This window comes from Mixophyes fleayi, chromosome 3, assembly GCF_038048845.1.
Source record: "Mixophyes fleayi isolate aMixFle1 chromosome 3, aMixFle1.hap1, whole genome shotgun sequence".
Taxonomy (NCBI): domain Eukaryota; kingdom Metazoa; phylum Chordata; class Amphibia; order Anura; family Limnodynastidae; genus Mixophyes; species Mixophyes fleayi.
This window is the reverse complement of record NC_134404.1, coordinates 213,951,508-213,972,057: the sequence shown is the minus strand read 5'-3', so window position 1 is coordinate 213,972,057 and position 20,550 is coordinate 213,951,508. Positions and strand designations below refer to the sequence as shown.

Below are 20,550 nucleotides of genomic sequence, written 5' to 3'. Positions count from 1 at the left end.
AAGAGGCCAATTCACTCACTGTCACATTCCCCTGCAAGTGTGAGTTATGTTCCTTGTGAGAAGTGAATCTGATTTTACAGGTGCTTGAAAAAGCAAACCCAAGAACCCAGCTAATTGTCCTGGTGGAGAGAGAGAGCTTGAAGAGAGCTGGAATGATAGGTTTCAGTGTTACATGCAATTGGGAGGTTTATCCACTCCATCACCATTCCCAACTGCAAGTTATGAGGAAATTAGGTGATGAGTGGAGAGAAGCCACATGCCCACTGATTCTGTGAGGGGATGACCGAGCTGTGCATGCTGAGACTAAGATTAGTTACACACTAGAGGAAAAGTAAACTGCAGGATAATTAAAAAAAATCCTGATCAGCTTGCCGTTTCACTTGTACACTCTATACATGAATATCTTCAGAACTGTGCTCTTAATCTGTAAAAACTATTGGCTGTAAGGTAGTCCAGGAAAGGCAAAAATTCATTGAGAGAAATCCAGCCTTGGCAACTGTATTGGGCATCCATTCTTGACACAACACTGTGCTAGGTGTTGCAGGACTGTTTCAACAACTGAAGCTTAACCCCAGGATGTGATGAGGAGGAGCGAGGGGGGTGCAGTCTCTTCTCCAAAGCAAAACCTTAGAAGATATTTTGCCATGATGCAAGCCCCCACTTCCTATCTGCTCTCCATCTCCACAGTTCCTCTGACAGCTACTTGGGACTTCCGCTGACACTGACAGCTGCAGACAGTTGACAGAACCATGGATCATAATAAAGACAGTGGAACAAGATCAGCAGCAGACAGATAAGATGAATGAGATCTGTCACTCTGAGATACACTATTGGCCAACAGCTTTGTGAGTGCATACACACTGCAGGATCGTAAGGTGAATGGAACGACAATATCAAACAGTACGACCAACCAAATGAAACGAGGATTGGCACTTTTGGACGACTGTAGATCATCGTGTAAGTGTACACACTAACACGATTTCTGACAGAATGGTCGGATATTGGCTGATTGGAGGTTTTCATGCATTCATCGGGCCAGTGTGTACCTAGCCTAATCCATGGTTGGTAAAGTGTGTCATCACAGTGGAGATTAGGGCAGAAAGGGTTTATTGCTGGAGCTGTGGACTTCTGCAAGTGATCTTTAAGGAAGAGGAGAAAGGGATGAGAACAAGAGTACACAGGATCATACAGCACGGTTGGCTGTAAATACAGTGTGACAGCTTTTGGCAGCTGAAGCTTAACCCCAGGAAGTGATGGAGGAGGAGCAAGGGGGGCACAGTCTCTTCTCTAAATCAAAACCTTGGAGCACATTTTGCCATGCTGCAAGACCCCTCTTCCTACCTGCTCTCTGTTTCCACAGTTCCTCTGACAGCTACTGGGGACCATTGGGACATTCCAAACAGGTGGCAAGACTTTAGGTGTCACCTCAAGGACCAGTGGATAGACTACCGCTAGGGTTGTCCCATGACTCCCTTGGACCTCAGTTCTCTGGAGACCGCATTGGCCTGCAATGACAAACAGTTTGTGCAGCATGTGGGGCGCATTGATACTGGAGATACCCCACTCCTAACCACACCACTATCCCCCGGAATACAATTTCAAATCAGAATTCATGCATAAACTATTCAAATGACTAATGCTTTTGCAAAAGAAAAACACCCCCAACAATAGAAATATATCAGGCTTTTAGAAAGATCCACTTGCCTTTTTAATAATGAAATTGTCAAACAAAAATCAAACTAACCACTAAAACCTATTGCCTTATAATGCAACCTAGTCAGCCTATTGGATAATCTGGCCATGTCTTCAAGATTACTGTGTATTTTCAGTGAAAATCCCTTACAGATTTTAAATGGATGCATAGCTAAAATTCCCTTTAAGGCAAAAATGATTGGACAATCTGAAAAAAGTGCAAACTGATTGTCCAATCATTTGGTGTAATTGTTGCTCTACATAATCCCACATATACACACACATGACAAGAACAAAATATACATTTTACAAGTCAACAGATAAATGTATGTGATGAAATCTAATTATCTGATGCAAAAATGTGGATGTAATGTGCATAAGCATACATGCTAGATGTAGTTTAAAATTTAGCTGCAAATGCATAGACTGACGAGGACAGCACACCAGCAGCCCAAGATGAGGAAGCAGGGGGCAATGGGCAGCAGTGAAGTATTTTATAACCAAATGTACGAAAATAACCAAAGAGTGGAGACCAAATGAATCATATCCTCACCCTTATCCTTTCGACATTTCAAAAAATACATTGTACCTTGAGCTGCCTAACCAACTCTTTGCCAAGTATGTCGCCAATCCACTCCCTGCCCCATGCCACAGATTTCCTCTCCTTCCCCTATGCAATATTTCTCCCCTCAGGCCCCTATGCAACATTTCTACCATTATGTTTCTATTCCACCTGATTCCTATTATTATTCTCCCCTATATTTCCCTCATTATCCTCCCCAGGATCTCACTTATTATCCTCCCCAATGTGCCCTTCTTTTTCAGCCCAAAGATTTCCTTCCTGCGCCACTTTCATGTCTTGCCGCACTGCCAGCTCCTGCCCCACCTGCTACTGCTGAACCACTTCCATTTCATGCCCCACTGCCATCTCATGCCACACTGCCTACTGCTGACCGAAGTGAGGGCAGAAGTGTAACTAATTATATTTATTTTCAAGTGTCAAGTTTGCAGCGCTGTTCAAAGGGGCAATATAACACTGTGTTTATAGACTGGGTTTTCCAATTTAGTATAGCTGTTTAGTCATTGAGTGCTTTTTAATAAACTTGGTTGAGAGTGAAACCATGTTTCAAAGACATTTCATAAGCAGCTGCAGGCAAACACTTCAAAATTCATCCATTGCATTTAGTTCATGCATCTCTTAACTTTTTATTTACCCCACTAAGTGCGACAATAGTGACAGTAAATTTATGGAAATCTTCTGCCTATCACATAGAACCACATTCATTTAGCAGGTCCCTGAAGCAGGTCGCACATGCATCCCTTTTTTAAATTCTAAATAATTATATTACTGGACTTTAATGTACAATCATGTCAATATACATTTAAAGTGTGTTACAATAAAAATCACTGTATACACATTACAATATTAATCTGACAGCTTAGTAGATATTTGTAGGGCATGCATATTTTTGGACACTTGTAGGATAGTTATACTTAAATTGTACAAACGCAACCAGGGTTGTAGAGAAGAGTAGAGATGTAGAAATTAGGTTGTTTTCTCCAGGCCTCCAACATGCCTCTCCCCACCTCCCAGAATGCTTTGGTCACCAGCTGCTCTAAAATAATTTTGTGCAGAAGAAGAACGGGATGACACAAATCCTTTCTGCAATCACTGTAGTGTTTTGACTGACCATGTAAGAGGAGTAGCAACCCTCTCATCGTGACCGTCCATGAGGGGGGATAGAATGAGAGAGTATAAGTGCTGTCTTAGCACAAGAAGGAGGTGGAGTGTCCAAGAATACTTTCTTTTGGATGAAAACTTTCAATTGAATATTTCTGTTTTTTTAAATTTGTCCATCCAATTTAAAATGATTTCCATTCAACCACATGTAAAAATGTTAACAATTCAATATAATTTCAATAATTGGATTATAATGTTTATGACTAATTTAGAAAAGTAAAAAGACCTAATTTCAACTATAAAAGACAAGGGGCTAGATTTACTGAGCTGCGGGTTTGAAAAAGTGGGGATGTTGCCTATAGCAACCAATCAGGTTCTAGCTTTCATTTATTTAGTACCTTCTACAAAATGATAGCTAGAATCTGATTGGTTGCTATAGGCAACATCCCCACTTTTTCAAACCCGCAGCTTAGTAAATCTAGCCCAAGGAGTCAAAATATCCAGAGGCACGCTGGTAGTTTCAGTTATCCATGTATCTTCAAGTGTATATCTCCAATCACCTACACAGGTTATTTGTTATTTAACTTACTTCTTTTATTGAGACCCATTTATCTTCATTTATCAAGACACAAAATCCAAGTCCCCCACTCAAATATAAACTATTATTCAGGTCATACCTGTATTTTCAGCAGTTTATTATTCAAACCTAATGTCCTATATTAGTAAACATCTAATGTGATGGGGTTGTAGTGCATTTTATTTCTGTATCTTGTGGCAAACAGCTGAAAACAGATTACAGAGCATCAGCAAAAAAAAGGACTAGTGATTATTATTATTATTACCTTTTACTTATATTGCGCCACTAATTCCGCAGCGCTGATTAGTGATGCTCATGTGTTGATTGAGCAATCATTATGTAAAATCAGAGCGACAGGGATTCTGCAATTGCTCTTCACAAATGCTGTCACTGTTTATGATAACATTACATCTTTACTTCTTACTCTCTTTCTTGTCTTTAAAGTCTTTTTGTGCTTCTATTACCTTTTCTTTTTTATGATAATATAGATCAGCTAAATTGGTGACCTTGGGTGGCTTACACTATATCACAAAAAAAAAAGAATCCCTGCTGAATTAAGATTAACATTTCTTTTGTTTTAAACAAATGTAAAGGCTTATAGTGCTGTCATTTTTCCATTGTATTAAGATAGATTTGCTAAGCAAGAATCAGTTTCACATATTTTGCCAAAAATTATATATCTCAATGCCTTCCTAAACCATGGATAGAAGAATCCATATATTAATGGATTACATGTGGAATTGATATATCCAAGCCAGTTGAGGGCATCAAATAATACTTCAGGAGTAGAAAATTTGAGAAATGGATCAACTAGAACTGTTATAAAGACAGGTAACCAACATGATATAAACACTCCCATCACAATGCCCAGTGTCTTTGCAGCCTTGCGGTCTCTCTGCTTGGAGATTTGAGTACTTACTTCATCTGTCATGTTTCCTGTTACTCGTTTTAGGATTTTAGCATGTCTTTGAGACACTATAAAGATCTTGATATAAATTCCAACCATGACTGATCCAGGAATAAAAAAACATGTGAAAAATATAATCACAGACCACAATTTGTTGAAGGTAATTGGACACAAATTAAAACATTCCACTAGTAGCTCATATCCAGCTATTCCAGATACATGGGAATTGGTTATAACCACTCCAAATGCAAATATAGCCGGCACGGACCAACAGAGAAAGATCATTTTCTTTATGACAGTTATAGTTATTTTAATGGGGTAACGGAGAGGGTCACAGACAGCATAAAACCTGTCAATCGCAATAGAGCAGAGATGGAAAATAGAAATAACACTAAGCATTAAATCAAAGCAATAATGGATTGTGCAAAATAGTCTTCCAAAATACCAGCATCTTTCCACGGATCTTATCATGCTGTATGGCATAATGACGAGGCCAAGGAAAAAGTCTGTAGCAGCCATTGAAAGAATGAGAAAATTAGTTGGGGAATAAAGTTCTTTGAAATGGCTGATTGAAATAATGATACCCATATTCCCAAAGACAGTTATAGCTATGGAACTAACAAACAAAACGTACATCCCACAACGTACAACAAGAGGCCTGTCAGTTGGACAGAGAAATGAGACATTTCCATATTGCAAACACACGGGATTAAGAACTGTTGTATCCATGTTAAGTTTCTTCAGCTGCAAAGATGTTCTAAAATTAAAAATACAGTTAAGGAAATGTAAACTGTTCACACTTAAATACATAATCACATGATCAAGGGATTTATGTTCTATGGAAGCTTGATACCACAGAAAAACCTTGCATGGTAACCAGCAGAGCTGTTCTAATATAAAATGATTAATCAATAAACCCATTCTACAACTGAACAAGTCATACAGTAATTCAAAGGTAAAATAAACACTGAATAGGCTTGAAAACGGTGCATCTATTCTACCACACTCATATAATGAATAATTTTCAAATGTTGCTAAAAGTGAATGGTTGAGATAGATTAAAATTAACCTATAATACATTCACTACAAATCATACAGCAAGACCCTTTTTATAACAAAAAGTGTAACTAGCAATTTTTCTTATGTTCCCATTTAACACAGAGGCTGCCTTGCGTCTATTGGGTAACGTTAGCAAGATGATATTCATAGACATTAGTGTAGGTAGAGCTTGAATTTGGTAACAAGCTTTATTTAACTTTTCCCACTGGTAGAATGTAAGACTATGCACTTACTGTATCTATACCATTCATTTATGCCTTATTTGTACGTGCTCTACAATAGCAAGACATAGATATATGAACTATTCAACTCAGTTCTCAGGCAGCTAATCTCTTTAACACATTATGATTCTTGATTGTTCCCTGTAGAGATATATATCTGTAATGTTTTTATGTGTGTGAAGGTGCTTACTTTACACCAACCTAAAACATTGATGATAAAGCAATACATTATTTTATTAGATAAGACTACTGTTCACACAGTTCATTGTACTCCTGCCAATGTATCTGGGCTCTTTATTTAGAGGTGTTTCTAAGAGCACTTGACAGTTAGGTGGTTCTGGTGTACCTAATGCTCCTATTCTGTTTTTCTATACCATTATCCTCACTAATGAGTGAACTGGTGGTTGTTTTTTTGACATATTATTCATAATGTAAGTCATAAAAATCTTAAACTAAAACACACATATACTTTAGTACTTAAACAATGTATTTGAGTCAACAGATTAGTGCTTGTGAAATATTTATTTACTTGGCTAATCTATAATATATACAAAGGACAACCTGCCAGATATACCAGCAATGTAGATATAATACTTATTCAACATAATACTCACTGTTCTGCAATCTTATAACATTTCTTGGAAAGTTTGGTAGGAACCACACAAGGCAGATTGCTGTTGATTAAATATCTCTTTTATTATACCAGAAAGACTCTCATGAGAGCTTACCCTGCTGAAGACAGATCATTCTCTCCAGAAAAATGTAATTGTAAATAAGTCTCTTGAGGGCAATTGAGAGAAGCCACACAAGTTGACAAGTGATAAATGTGAGAAATGTGTTTGTTAGGATTTTTTTTAAAGCTGAAAATGTAGTGATATTAAAGAAAACAATATTGTGAGTAATAATGCAATGATAGGGGCAATGACAGTTTGCCCCTCCCCACAGCAAGGAATGAGCCTCAACCTCATTGTACATCAATTCTCTTGAGGAACTAATGCGCTCAGTTGGCCTCCAGTACCACCTCTATGCTGATGACACCCGGATCTATATCTCTTCCCCTGATCTCTCCCCTTCTGTACTATCTCATATAACAAACTGTCTTTCTGCTATCTCCACAAACACTACATAAAGATCAACATATCCAAAACAGAGCTTATAATCTTCCCTCCTGCCAGAGTCACCACCCGCCCTCAAATTTCCCTCACTGTCAATAATACCACAATATCATCACTCTTCCAAGCCTGCTGCCTTGGTGTCACACTTGACTCTGCCCTCTGTTTTATTCCTGAAGTCCAGACACTGTCCCAGCCCTATCAACTCCACCTTAAAAACATTGCTAGAATATGCTCCTTTCTTTCTCAACAAGCTACCAAAACTCCTATCCATTTTCTCATCATTTCCTGTTTTGACTACTGCAAATTCCTGCTATCTGGCATTCCCGACACCCGTGTATCCACACTTCAATCCATTCTAAATGGTGCTGCAATCTGACTGATCTTCCTCTCTCACTGCTCCATTACTGCTGCACCACTTTGCAAATGCCAACACTGGCACCTTGTGTCCTCCAGAATCCAATTCAAATTACTCACCCTTAACTATAAAGCCCTCAACAACACCACCCATTCATACATCTCAAGTCTCATATCAAAATACTTTCCCTCCCACCCTCTTAGATCTACCTCTGACCTGTGCCTTATCTCATCTCTGGTAACCGCCTCTCACTCCCACCTGCAACACTTCTTCTGTGCTGCTCTCCACTTATGAAATTCCCTACCATGCCCAATCAGATATTCCCACTGCCTTCAAATCTTTAGACGCTCTCTGAAAACCAATCTCTTTTTTAGCACTTATTTTAACCCCAATAATACTACTCACACTAATACACCCTCACAACTGTCCCAATATCCACTCTGAGCCACATTTGCTCCTCTTGTTTCAGCTATGCCCTTTTCCACTTAGAAAGTAAGCTCTCTAATGAGCAGGGTCCTCCATACCCTTTGTTTTCATTGCATTTATTTTGTCTACCTTGTATGTCCTTGTTTTATGTACGTACTGTTTTCCCTACTATACGGCGCTGTGTTGCATTGTGGCTCCTTATAAATCTATGATAACAATAATAATGATAATGATAAGCGTTTGTCTGCAGTTTTACTTACATCATTATTATGTTGCAACATGCAAAACTAAAACATAGTGATTTTTGTGCTTTAAGAAAACATAATAAAATCTCCTTAGCTTCAGCTTGCCAAAACTTTTGGTTTGCTACTCCAATTTAACCAACCTTTTATCTGCTTGGATGTTCACAGTCTGCTTAGACTGTAGGAAGTTGAGAGATTAAAGTTTATGTGGGCTACCCTATATTTTTGTTAATGAAAAGTTGTGCCCCCTCTCCCTCTTCATTGTCCAAGTGTTACGGACTTACCTTATCCCCGCCGCTCCGTCCAGCCGCACTTCCGCATTCAGGACCATGTGACCGCACCCGGAGGCGGTCACATGACCACAACCTAGAGGCGGGGATTTTGAATCCCCTTCTGTATAAAAACCTCACTCTGACACTCGCTGAGTGTCAGAGCAACACTTACCTGTTCCTGGCTCCTGCTCTTCGTGGATTGCAGTGTCTTCCTGTTTCCTGTGTCTCCTGTGTGCTGATCTCTGCCTGTTTGACTTCCCTGGCTCTCTATTCCCTGTGTACCGACCCGGCTTGCTGACCATTCTCCTATTCTTGTGACCCGTGTACCGAACCTGGCTTGTTGACTCCGAGTTGCCTTCTGATTCTGCCTGACTCCATTCCTGTGTACCGAACCGGCTTGTTGACTCCGCTACCACCGCTTCACTCCGCTGTACTACATCTTGAGGCGAACCTGGGGACCGCGACCTGCGACTCCTGGCAGCGAAGCCCACCCCGCCTTGCGGCGGTTCTTGGTGAACACCGGGGAGATCGTTAGACTCCGCACCTCAGGTAAGCCAGCGCTAATCAAGATTAGTAATATAGTATCCAGAATCTGTTACAGTTTGCTCTGACCATGGATACCACAGCTAAAGATCTGTTGGAGCATTTAGTAGGAAGGATGGATAAACAAGAAGCTAACCAAGAGCAACTTTTAAAATTCCTCAATAGTCTATCCACTCGCTTGGATGTTGTCCAGAACACCCTAGTGGCTGGTGGATCACCTGGGCCGGCAGTGGCCCCTGAACCTCAGGCCGCAGCAGCAGCTTCTTCCTCGCAGCTACGGTTACCTAACCCACCTAAGTTCGATGGAGACCCTAAAAATTGCAGAGGATTTTTAAATCAATGCTCCATACAATTCGAGCTTCTACCTGGGAACTTCCCCTCCGGAAAAACGAAAGTGGCCTATGTGATTTCGTTATTGTCCGGTCAAGCTTTAGCATGGGCTTCCCCCTTGTGGGAGAGGGACGACCCCATTCTACATAACTTCAACCTCTTCTTGTCCACCTTCAAGAAAATATTTGATGAGCCAGGAAGGGTGTCCAATGCCGCTTCTGGCTTACTACGTCTCCGCCAGGGAAACCAGTCTGTGGGGCAGTATGCGGTCCTCTTCAGAACCATGGCCTCTGAACTTCGCTGGAACGATGAGGCTCTAGTAGCTACATTCTGGCAGGGCCTTTCAGACCGAATCAAAGACGAGTTGGTATCCCAGGAACTCCCTACGTCTTTGGACGACATTATCTCCCTCTGTGTCAAAGTTGATTTGCGTTTCAAGGAACGTAATTCTGAGAAGGAACAGTCGCGGCGTAGCATGATTCGCTTGGCCCCCAACTTCCAAACCCCTGTTCTTCCCCCTGAAGAGCCCATGCAACTTGGGAGGACCCGCTTATCAGCCGAAGAGAGGGAGAGGAGATTTCGGAACAAGCTGTGTTTATATTGTGGAGAGAGTGGCCATCTTCTGAGTTCTTGTCCCAAACGCTCGGGAAACGACAGGGCCTAACGAGTTCTGGAGCTGTGTCGTTGGGCCTCTTTTCTCAGTGTCAGTCAGTTCCCAATAGTAATGATTGCCTGTCTATTCCCATTTCCCTTCAGTTAGGACAAAAGACCTTCCCGCAGTCGGCTCTTCTAGATTCCGGAGCCGCAGGAAATTTCATTTCTGCCACAGTAGTTAAACAATTCGCTATTCCCACACAAGCCTTGGAACAACCCATCTCTCTGATGGCCATTGATGGGGGAAGAATCCCTGAGGGGTCCATCCTGGTACGCACTATTCCTCTTCTACTTCAGATAGGAGCACTTCATCGGGAGAAGATTTCTTTTCTAGTAATACAAAGATCTACCAACCCAGTCATCCTAGGACTTCCTTGGTTTCGTGCCCACTCTCCCACCTTGGACTGGAAATCTGGTCACATATTGTCCTGGGGACAGTCCTGCTTCTCTCGCTGCCTACAGAGAGTGGTTCCCCCGAATAGTCCCAGACGTACCCAAGAATTTCCTGTGACTCTCCTGCCTGAGCCATACCAAACCTTCTCTGATGTTTTCTGTCAACAAGAGGCCACTAGACTTCCCCCTCACAGAATCTGGGACTGTGGCATTGATCTGATACCTGGTAAACCCATTCCCAGGGGCCGTGTTTACCCCCTTTCCCTCCCGGAATCTAAGGCTATGGAGGAGTACATCCAAGAAAATCTAAACAGGGGCTTCATCCGCAAGTCTGCCTCCCCAGCTGGGGCTGGCTTCTTCTTCGTAAAAAAGAAAGATGGGGGCCTCCGCCCTTGCATTGATTACAGAGGCCTGAATGCCATTACCGTTAAAAATCGGTATCCACTGCCACTGATTTCTGAACTATTTGACCGGATCAAGGGTGCCACCATCTTTTCTAAACTTGACCTCAGAGGAGCGTATAACCTTATACGCATTAAGGAGGGGGATGAATGGAAGACGGCGTTTAACACCCGAGACGGCCACTTTGAATATCTGGTCATGCCTTTCGGGCTATGCAATGCCCCAGCCATATTTCAGAGCTTTATGAATGAGCTGTTTCAAGACCTCTTGTACCAATCTGTAGTCATCTACTTGGACGACATTCTCATCTTTTCTCAAGATCTAGCATCTCATCGTACTCATGTATTGGAGGTCCTCTCTCGTATCCGAAGAAATCAGTTATTTTGCAAATTGGAGAAATGCACCTTCGAGCAGAGACAAATTCCCTTCCTGGGATATATTATTTCGGGCACCGGTCTACAGATGGATCCCACAAAATTGAAAGCCATACTTGACTGGCCCCAACCTTCAGGCCTTAAAGCCACTCAACGCTTCCTAGGATTCTCCAACTATTAGCGTCAATTTATCAAGGGGTACTCCTCTCTCGTGGCTCCCATCACAGCATTGACCCGCAAATCTGCTGATGCTGGTATTTGGTCCTCTGAGGCTATCCAAGCCTTTATATTATTAAAGTCTCTCTTTTCATCCGCACCCATTCTTCAACAGCCAGATTGTTCTCGTCCCTTTGTCCTGGAGGTAGATGCCTCTTCTGTTGGCACAGGAGCCGTACTATCACAGCGAGGTCCTTCTGGAAAACTTCATCCCTGCGGATTCTTTTCCCGTCGCTTTTTACCTGCTGAGAGGAATTATGGGATTGGCGACAAAGAGCTCCTGGCCATCAAATTGGCTCTCTCCGAATGGAGACATTTACTAGAAGGAGCGCAATTCCCTATCACCATATATACCGACCATAAGAATTTGCTTTACTTACGCACTGCCCGATGTCTAAATCCTCGTCAAGCAAGGTGGTCCTTATTCTTCTCACGCTTTGATTTCAACATCACTTTTCACTCAGGATCTAAGAACACGAAGGCAGACGCCTTATCTCGCTCTTTTGATCCAGCTGACATGGAATCCTCGGAAGATAAGAAATTCATTGTAAATCCATGTCAAGTATTGGCAGCTACACACCTGAAAAAGGGTTGTCCTCCAGGCAAAACATTCATCTTGCCACATCTACGCACCCGGCTCCTTCACTGGGCTCATCACTCACTCTTCTCTGGGCATGCCGGCATTCGCAAGACCTGGGACTTATTGTCCCGAAGCTACTGGTGGCCTTCCTTGCTGGAGGATGTGAAGAGATTTGTTGCTGCTTGTTCCAAATGTGCTCAACACAAGACCTCTAGGAAGAAGCCTTATGGATGCTTGCTCCCATTACCCATTCCTGATTACTCTTGGTCACAGATCTCCATGGATTTTATCACGGACCTTCCCCCTTCCAAATCCTGTACTGTAGTGCTTGTGGTCACGGATCGCTTCTCTAAAACAGCCCACTTTATTGCTCTCAAAGGCCTTCCTTCTTCCTCCTCCTTAGCCGATATTTTTATTAAAGAAATATTTCGCCTCCATGGCTGTCCTCAACATATTGTCTCCGATAGGGGATCACAATTCATATCAAAATTTTGGCGGTCTTTTTGCAATAAATCCGGGATCAAGCTTGACTTCTCTTCCGCATATCATCCCCAGTCCAATGGGGCTACTGAGAGAACCAACCAAGAATTAGAGAAGTTTCTCAGAATATTTATCTCTAGTAACCAAGACAACTGGGTGGACCTTCTCCCTTGGGCCGAGTTCGCCCATAACAACCATTTTCATGAGGCCATCTCTAACTCCCCCTTTTTTGTTCTGTATGGCTGCCATCCTAGACTACCCACCTTCTCTCAAGTCTCATCTTCTGAAGTTCCAGCAGTGGACTCTCTGGTTCGTAACTTCTCTGATATTTGGGAACAAACCAAGACAAACTTAAAACAAGCAACTACTCGTTCCAAAAAATTCTACGATAAAAGGAGAAGAATGACTCCAAGTTTTGCAGTTGGTGACAGGGTATGGCTATCCACCCAGAACATTCGTTTAAAGGTTCCCAGTAAAAAATTTGCTCCCAAGTTTATTGGCCCATTTGCTATATCTGAGATTATTAATCCCGTAGCCTTTAGATTGAGTCTGCCTCCCTCCTTACGCATACCCAATGTCTTCCATGTCTCCTTGTTAAAACCGATGGTAACCAACAGATTCTCCACCTCATCCAGAACTCCTCCTCCTGCTGTGGATCGGGATCAAGTGGAATACGAGATTAAAACTATCCTAGATTCTCGTAAAGTTCAAGGTGCCATACAGTTCTTGGTGGATTGGAAGGGTTACGGCCCTGAGGAGCGCTCATGGGTAAGAGCCATTGACCTACATGCTCCCCGTCTACTTAAATCCTTCCATAAAAAATTTCCTTTGAAACCCTATTAGGTGTTCGGAGTCCACCTTTATGGCAGGGGGTACTGTTACGGACTTACCTTATCCCCGCCGCTCCGTCCAGCCGCACTTCCGCATTCAGGACCATGTGACCGCACCCGGAGGCGGTCACATGACCACAACCTAGAGGCAGGGATTTTGAATCCCCTTCTGTATAAAAACCTCACTCTGACACTCGCTGAGTGTCAGAGCAACACTTACCTGTTCCTGGCTCCTGCTCTTCGTGGATTGCAGTGTCTTCCTGTTTCCTGTGTGCTGATCTCTGCCTGTTTGACTTCCCTGGCTCTCTATTCCCTGTGTACCGACCCGGCTTGCTGACCATTCTCCTATTCTTGTGACCCGTGTACCGAACCTGGCTTGTTGACTCCGAGTTGCCTTCTGATTCTGCCTGACTCCATTCCTGTGTACCGAACCGGCTTGTTGACTCCGCTACCACCGCTTCACTCCGCTGTACTACATCTTGAGGCGAACCTGGGGACCGCAACCTGCGACTCCTGGCAGCGAAGCCCACCCCGCCTTGCGGCGGTTCTTGGTGAACACCGGGGAGATCGTTAGACTCCGCACCTCAGGTAAGCCAGCGCTAATCAAGATTAGTAATATAGTATCCAGAATCTGTTACACCAAGGAAGAATTAACTTGTCTATGGTCAGGGCTCTTACAACCATGTCAAAGTTAATATGATGTCATCAGTGAAGTAAATCACTGGGATGCCACTTATTGTGATGCTATGGGTGTTGTCATCCATTTTGAAGGTATTAATTTTCATCTAATCAACAGTGTAACCCATTGTGATCTCCTCAAAGATTTCACCTATTGTGATGTAATCTATATGGATGTCTTCATCAACATGTGTTCACTATGTCACAAACTATGCTGTCTCCATTTGTCACTATTTGCCAATAATAATAGGGGTGGAATTATGAGTCAGTGGGACATGAGGTTATGTTTTCATTGAGACAATAAGAGAGTGGTTATGCATGGGGTTTCTTTGGCAGGTGGCTTAAGGGAAGTAGAGTCTGCTGTGAGAAAATCACTGCAGGCAGTTCATGGACAGCATATGGTACAGTATGGGTGTAATGAAAAAGCTTTGTATCACAGTTGAGTTGCTATGTCAAAAATTAGGAAGTCTACGGTTTTGGAAATTGGAAACCCTGTTCACAAAAGGAATGGCCTTGCTTCAGTAAATCAGCTATTGATATGCCTGGCGTTCCTTTTAAAAATCCAAGAGGAAAAAGATGTGCTGGAAGAGTTTAATGTAAGTCAAGCCATGAAGTGATGCACAAAAGGGAAGGCATACTAGGAGGCCAGTGTTCTTTGAGAATTTACAGACAGTAAGAGAAACATTGGTACAAATATGTTCTTCTGAACATTAAGTGAAGTTATTTTGTTTGTCTTTCTCTTTGGCCTTTTTCAGGGTGAAGAATGTGGGTGAGCTGGGAGAGGAATTGCACCTGTTATTAAGGGTATCCAAAAGACTTGTGATTTGCCTATTTGCAATAACAGAATGTCAGATTTGCTCAGTGGAGTGTAGAAGTAAATATGTATAAGTAAACCAAGTGAGAAAGATCACACTACTGCAGCATAAGGATGGGGGGTTTATTTCTCTTAGTTCCATATTGATTTTGAGATGATGTATGGCTGTACTGTGAATGGAGGGGGACAAATTACGGGTCCCATTCATTCAGGTTTTGAGCAGCAAGAGATGCTGCTAGGTGAGTGATGATATGATAATGATGATTTAGTGATGAGAGTTCACCTTGTTCAGGAGTTATGTCAGACTTCAACTAGTTTCATAAGTGAATGGTGGGAGATGGAAATGGAGCATGGCAAGTATATGGTGACAAACATATGTGGAAGGTGAATTAGACAGCTGGGTATAAAAGGCATGAAGGGGGTAATGTAGTGCTAGTTTGTGAGAGGCAGACAGAGGCTGACCATGCATCTGACATCCTATTAATGTACGGCTGAGTCTTGAACTCAGGAGACCTCAGAGATCGGCAGGAGTGGGCAGGGAGGAGCAGATGGTTGGTCCAAGATGAGGGCAGCATGTGGCAGGCACAGAATAGGTAAGAGGTGATAGGGGTCCAACACATGGGTGGATCCAAGAGGTGCTGCAGTCAGTAAGGATGTATGAAAATGTCCAGTTGTAGTACCTAGGTTGGATTATGGTTGAGAAAGGTGGTTAAAACGCCAAATGGAGGTGAATTGTGGAGTTGAGGATAGGCGCTCCATGAGCAAGCGTTTCTGAAGCATGGCAGATTCTGTGGTTTTAGTTTTATATCTTAATAAAGAGAATCTGTCTACCAAAGACGTTTTTTTAAAGGCCTTCTGTATCAGTTCTTCCAGGCAGCCTTTGAGAAATTTTTGAATAGAAAAGTAGACTGTTGTTGACAGGTGTGAAAGTGTCAGGCACTGTCCCCGGCAACGGGATTCTCTACTGGGTCCCTGCCTTCACGCTGCGCATGCATGCTCAGTGGCAACGTCCTGTTGCTAGGTACTGGGATGCTTCCTATGCAGTCTGTCGGCGGTCAGCTGTTCTGACCATCAAAATCATCACCCGCCTATCATGGGCCACTTCCATCAATTTAAAGCCCCTTCTCACTATATTCTGGTACCTGAGTATTGGTTCACAGTTGTGCGTTCCTGGTGGCTCTTTGCCTGCTTTTTGGCTCTAACCCTTGGCTTGTTCCTGGACTCCTCTTTTGCTTATCGTTTGGTACTTTACTGCTCGCTCTGATCATGACCTTCGGCTTGCCTCTGAGCCTTCATATGGATTCTTCCTGTGTACTGTGCTATTGTTTGGCTTCTGACCCAGACTGTTCAATTATTCATGCTCATCGCTCCATTGCACTGGTGACTAACTTGGAGAATCGCGACCTGCACACCTCACACAGCCCAGTCCATACCTTCTTGCGGGGGTCCCTTGTGAATACCGTGGGTGCGTTAGACTCTGCGCCTTCCTTTTAGTTGCGTCAATACCAGTCAGTGGTGGTTCCAGCATCATTTGCATGATAGAAAGGAACTACAGTTACGTCTGAGCAGTGTGATTTGGGAATAAGGCATATTGTTTTTCGATCTTTGAAGATGGCAGCTGAATGATAAGATGAAACTATTAGGCATTGGCCGTTTTAAAAAAGGTGCTCAGTGCCACTTGATTTGATCATCTATTTATAACTGTAGATATAAATAAACTATTTTCTTTTTAGTTTAAATTTAAAAAAATGGATTCCAATCATTAATGTTTAAAGTTTGGACAAAATCATTAATTTCATTTAGTGACCCATTCCTAATCAGAATAGCATTTCTAATTCTTAATATTTTCCTACCAATGGAACCTATTGGTATATATATATATATATATATTTTATAAATGTTATTAATATACATATATTATATATGTATTGCAATTCCCACCCTCCCATAAAATGTTTGTATAACTAGATGCAAAACGTCCCCAGTGTAGCACCTAAATTTTGAAGGTAAAATTAAGGAACATGTAGATATGCGTTGAAATAAATGCAATATTTAGCTAGACTTGGATTAAGGGAGTGTAGCTTGTTCATGATATCCAGGCCGTTATGATGGTATATGGATGTCATAAGATCATGTACAACAATAGAATCCAAACCAGTGGTTCAATCCACAAGCGCAGGATAGCACTAAACTTGCAGGAACAGTAATTACAAATAGACTTGATAAACATGACATCAATAGAAATAAAGAAAGGCCAGAAAATATATAAGCTATAACCAAAGTGAAAGTGTTGCAAGATTAAAAGTATTAAAATAACTCAGACCTAGTAATGTAAACAACTAATTGCTAACGCTTATTATCTGTTGATTGCTCGTAATAATTACATATTTATGTAAATGAAAGTATTAGATGTATTTTTGTACTTCTGGAACCCTTTTAAACTAAAACAAATGAGATGCTATTCTTGTCAGGAGACCAGCATCTATTGAGAAATATATGTCAATCCCTGTTCTTGAACAGATTGATCAGCTTCAAATTAGTAAATACATGAAAAACTTGAATGAGATCACCTTATTGCAGTAGATGACCATTCAAAATTTGAACAAAATGTAGACTGAGAACCTCATATTTATTTCTGATGTTATTTCGTAGAAATATTACAAAGTCTAACTGCTAAATAATAATTATAAAGGAAAAATAAAGATGTTGGACCTCATTTGGAGTTAGGAGTAAATTCTGCTAAAGGGCTTCATGTCGTAAGTTGTAAAAAAAAAAAAAAAAAGGAGCTGTATGAAGATACATTAAATGAGTGTGATGCGCTCTAAGCGGATTATGATGATGTAGAGATGATGGTCATCTTCTTCGACTTGTAGTTAAAAAAGTAAATCAATGAAAAAAAACGCACCTTCCCAGAGCACCAGCATTCATTGCCTGGGCTACTAGGAATGAAAGAACAGCCAAAAGTCGCAACCAGCAGCAGGCACTGATATCCTGGGCAGGTCACACTAAGAGAGAGAGATCCCTTTGGGCTAAAAGCATGAAGAAAGATGTTAACTTCAACTTTATGTATGTTATTGTAGAATTTAAAAATAAATAAACTGTAACCTCCCCATCTAAGCACCAGGCATTTTATTAGGACACCCAGAGAAAACTAGAGAGGGATACTATGCACTGCAACTTTGTTTCTAGTTGAACATAGGGAGGGATGGGGAGGTGCCACAGATCATAATATGCCACACAGTAGTGCCCCCAATTCATATTATGCCATACAGTAGTGCCGCCAGTTCATACTATGCCACAGAGTAGTGCCCCCAATTCATTTTATGCCACACAGTAGGGCCCCAATTCATATTATGCCTCACAATAGTGTATGCAGTTCATATTATTCCATAGTAGAACCCTCAGTTCATATTATGCCACATAGTTGTGTCGCAAATTCGCCAATTCATATTATGCCACACTGTAGTGCCCCCAATTCATATTATGCCGAACAATAGTGCCCTCAATCCATCATATGCCACAAAGTAGTGTCCCAGTTCATATCATGCCACCGATTTCATATATGCACACATTAACATAAAACACATATATTATACCACCCAAGCATTAAATTAAAGCATCCATTACCCCATCTTAAATTATTTGGACCTGATATTAAATTAAATATCCCACCCCACAAATAAATTAATAGCACCCACCATTAAATAATTAGCCCCCATCCACATACTACAGCATTAAATTAATAGCCCACCACCCAACCTCATTATATTAAGAACCTCCCACCCTCAATCCCATTTATCTTCTTCCAGCTGATCTCTGTGTTGCAAAGGCAGCCTCTGTTGCAGCTTGCACATATGGGATGACTCCTCTCATGTGCTGCATGTCCCATATAAGACATAATCAGTGACAGATAGACATAGGGAAGGGGAGGAGGTGGACAAACATAGGGGAGGGACTGGACACACTTATGGAAAGAATCTGCAGCATTATGAAAGTGGCTGGTCCCCGAGGAAGAGCCAGTTATCAAGAATAATACAGTTCAATTAATCCGGGCCGCTGTGCTTTTGTTTGCGGCCCCAATGCATATCTATGGCACCAGCGGTCATAGCCGGGGCTAGCTGTGACTATGGCAGGATGGCTGAAGAGTCAATAGCTGAAATCAACACAAGACTATAACAGTTTGTACTGGTCACACTAAAACAGGCAAATGCATTTTTTCTTAAAAGATTGAAGAAAGAAGAGTATCCCTCTGGCATTATGTGAATAGTGGCGAACAAAGAAATGTGTGATTATTTATTTTAAAAAAAGGTTTCTTTATTGGTGTCTGTGTTTTTTTAGTTTCTTTCTATGTGATATCACAGTTCCCAGCAGACGCTGTATGTCATGCTCTGGCAGCCATGTGTATGCTGGCATTTATAGATCTAGAAGCACCACCATACCTGAGCAGTTTATGGCTTGCTGGGATTAATATAGCAACATAATAAAATTATATTATTTTACTATTGAACACTAATACTCCAACACTCACAATTTTTCAGCACAGGCCTGTTTTATTCCCTAGAGGGGGAAGGTTGCATTATTTCTGAGTCTCATCCACAAGTTCCAGATACACTGGAATTTCTCATGAGTTTGTCTATCCAAACAGACAGAAGACACAAGGAACGCCGCCAGTAGAAAGAGTCATCTTCTGTTGTCACTCGTTTTCTCTTTCCACCCTCCAAAAGGGACAATCCTGAACCTATGCCAATGGGTACCTACCACATCTCTACAGAATAAACAATCGGGAGATGGTCCCAAGTGTTATGTCTTTATTGTGGCGGTGAGGGCCATTCGGTACGAGAATGCCCAAAGAAGACGGGAAAGTTCAGGGCCTAGGCAAAGATGGGGAGCTTTTCCTAGGCCAAAGCAACTCTCTGGCGCTTACCTCCCTACAGATTGCTGTGGAAATCCCCTTTGAAAAGTTTCATTTTCCTACCACTGCTTTGGTGGATAGTGGAGGAGCAGATAATTTTATTGACAAAGGAATTATAAAGAGGCTTAAGATATCTACTATATCTCATGAAACTCCAGTCTGCATTTTGGGTTTTGATGGAACCTTGCTCTCAGGAGAACACATACGTTTTGTGCTGTAGGCTATGCACCATAAGACTGAAAACCACCCTCTTACCTTACGGGTAGGATGTCTACATTCTGAGCTTGTCTCCGTCTACATTGTTAGGTCGCCTAATTATCCTGTAATTTGGGGGTTTTCATGGCTCTTTCAACATAACCATCTGATTGATTGTTCACATGGACAGATCACTCGCTGGGGTAAACCCTTGTGAGATTTTCCTCATCCTTACCATGTTTCTCCTTCCAGATGTATTCAATGAGGTAGAGGCAGATTCATTTCTACCCCATGTGCCATATGACTGCGCCATTGACATTATGCCAGTAGCTAAACCGCCCAAAAGTCGTCTGTTCAATCTGGCTTCCCCAGAACTCAATGCTGTTGAGGACTATAGTTCTGAAAATTTAGCCAGAGGCTTTATCAGAACCTTAAAAGTCTCTGTTAGGTGCAGGTTTATTCTTCATGGCTTGAGACCCTTTGTTGACTATCGAGGATTGAACCAGATAACCATTAAGAACACATGTTCTCTTCATAGAAACATAGAACATAGGTCTTAAGTCATTAAGGAAAGGAAAGCAAAAATAATTTTTGCTACTGGA

The 20,550-nt window shown here is 41.8% G+C and overlaps 1 protein-coding gene across 1 annotated transcript; it reads right to left on the bottom strand.

Annotated features, from left to right (window-relative positions):
* Window positions 1–4,572: 4,572 nt before the first annotated feature.
* Window positions 4,573–5,493, bottom strand: LOC142143220 (trace amine-associated receptor 3-like). Its single transcript, XM_075200932.1, has one exon. The coding sequence runs from the start codon at window positions 5,491–5,493 to the stop codon at window positions 4,573–4,575; it is 921 nt and encodes a 306-aa protein (XP_075057033.1).
* Window positions 5,494–20,550: the final 15,057 nt, after the last annotated feature.